The sequence below is a fragment of the Hordeum vulgare genome, chromosome 2H (genome assembly GCF_904849725.1).
Source record: "Hordeum vulgare subsp. vulgare chromosome 2H, MorexV3_pseudomolecules_assembly, whole genome shotgun sequence".
Taxonomy (NCBI): Eukaryota; Viridiplantae; Streptophyta; class Magnoliopsida; order Poales; family Poaceae; genus Hordeum; species Hordeum vulgare.
Window position 1 is genome coordinate 49336141 of NC_058519.1, and position 2157 is coordinate 49338297.

General features: G+C 47.8%; 1 protein-coding gene across 1 annotated transcript; it reads left to right on the forward strand.

Annotated features, from left to right (window-relative positions):
- The first annotated feature begins 388 nt into the window (after positions 1-388).
- Positions 389-1728, forward strand: LOC123429501 (probable pectinesterase 66). The gene is made up of 2 exons (XM_045113528.1): positions 389-599; positions 918-1728. Exons 1-2 carry the CDS (start codon positions 391-393, stop codon positions 1726-1728), a joined length of 1020 nt encoding a protein of 339 aa, XP_044969463.1. The 5' UTR covers positions 389-390.
- Positions 1729-2157: the final 429 nt, after the last annotated feature.

Sequence of the window (2157 nt, forward strand, 5' to 3'; positions counted from 1 at the left end):
TTTTCAAAAATGGAGCTGCTTAGGGATCAATCAAAACCAGACATTTCTCACCATATTACCATGTTTTTTCTTAATAGTTTATCAGCATGTTCATACTTTTTACAGTAATCGCCAGATATAATCCCCTATGGTAAAAGTAGATTAATACCTGCCAGGGCAGAAAATTATACAGTAAACGTGAGTTTCTCTTCATACAGTTTTTTTTTTTTTGCATGGAGTTTTCCTTACATACTACTACCATTCAGAGGTAGTACATTAAGACATATATAATTACCAGCCAAACAGTCAAAAAAGGGCTGTATTAATACGTACGGAACTCGTATGGGCCGGGTGGATCGATTTCTGTCCTCCACATAGCAAAACGACCAAGATACACGTGCGTAGGAAAAAATGGAGTGCCGCCATGCTGTTAGTTTGCTCGTGTTCGTGCTGCTGCTCCGGTGGCCGGCGTTGAGCTCTGCGGGGGCGCCGGTGTCAAGGACCATCACCGTGGACCGTAACGGGCGAGGGGATTTCAGGAGGATTCAGTCGGCGGTGAACCTCGTCCCAGACGGCAACCGCGAGTGGGTCAGGATCCATGTCCGGGCAGGGGGCTACAGGTTCGTCTCGTCTTTTCTTCATAGTTCTAAATAGTCGGTTATAGCTTTGCTATAGTTTTGTTATAGCCTTTTCAGCAAAGTACCGTTAGATGGTATCATATACAAATAACCCGTTATAACCTGTTATAGCTTCGTTATAACTGATTTAGAGGTCCGTCACTATTTGTCGTAGTAATGCCGCCCGCTATTTAAAATATTGTTTTTTTATATACACTTCCGTATTGTACTGTTTTGTAGTTGTACTGCTTTCAAATTTTCAAGATGTGATAAGCAATTATGGTTATGCTTCATTCATGGTACACGTTGGTGTGCATGTAGGGAAAATGTGACCATTCCAAGGGAGAAAGGCTACATCTTGCTGGAAGGGGACGGCTCCTGGAACACGGACATCTACTTCGACAACTACGCCCACGGCAGCATCGACGACCTGATGCGAAGCGGCGCCGACGCCATTGGGACGTACGACAGCGCCACCTTCAAAGTCTACGCCGACAACTTCGTTGCCCGGGACATCTCCTTCACCAACACACACAACACCGGCAACAAGACCAACGCGATCCAGGCGCTGGCCGCGCTCGTCAACGGTGACCGGATCTCCTTCCACCGCTGCGCCTTCCGCGGCTTCCAGGACACGCTCTGTGACAACACCGGCCGGCATTACTTTCATGAATGCTTCATCAAGGGCGGCATCGACTTCATCTTCGGCTACGCCCAGTCCATCTACGAAGGCTGCACCCTCGTGTCCAACATACCCTTGTGGTACGGCCGACATGCCGGGTGGGTGACGGCGCACGCCAGGCTCCACGCCGGCGACCCCGGTGGTTTTGTGTTCAAGGGCGGCGAGGTCAGAGGCACCGGGCGCCTGCATCTCGGACGCGCGTGGAACAAATACGCAACCGTCGTCTACTACCACGTGAACATGTCCAGCGTCGTCGTGCCGCAGGGGTGGGCTCCGTGGTATGCCGGCCGCGAGACTAACGACGTCTTGTTCACAGAGGTTGGGTGCATCGGGCCGGGGTCAAACATGGCCGGGAGAGTGCCGTGGGAGAAGCATCTGACCGAGGCGGAGGTGGGGAAGTTCGTGGATATGAGCTTCATCGACGACGGTTGGCTAAGCGAGCAGCCATAGCTGGGGATCGATTTGATCATGATCAAGGAGCTGAACACATATGACATACTCCGTTCGTTCCTAAATATAAGTCTTTTTAAAGATTCCATTACAAACTATATCTTTAAAAAATAATATGTATATATATATCCGTATATAGTATGTGATGAAAACTTTAAAAAGATTTATATTTAGGAACCGAGGGAGTAAGAAATAGTAGGATGAGTTGCGAGCTTACACTCGTTTTACATTGCAGTGTAGAGAGCGAGGGGCGGGCCTATTTGTTCACTACTACTCCCTCGATAGCAGCGATCTAAACATTTTTATAATTTTTTATATAGAAAAAGTATTAATTTTCGTGTGCAAATTAGTAGCACCAAATGAAGGCAAAAAGGTGCGTACTCTCTCCGTGTCAACTTAACTCAAGTGGTAACTTTATTCTAAGTCAAT

Bases quoted from the DNA above. Each gene is read 5' to 3' on its own strand.
- LOC123429501 (XM_045113528.1), top strand. From the start codon at position 391: ATGGAGTGCCGCCATGCTGTTAGTTTGCTCGTGTTCGTGCTGCTGCTC. The intron at 600-917 runs GTTCGTCTCGTC...GTGTGCATGTAG, and splicing joins GTCCGGGCAGGGGGCTACAG to GGAAAATGTGACCATTCCAA.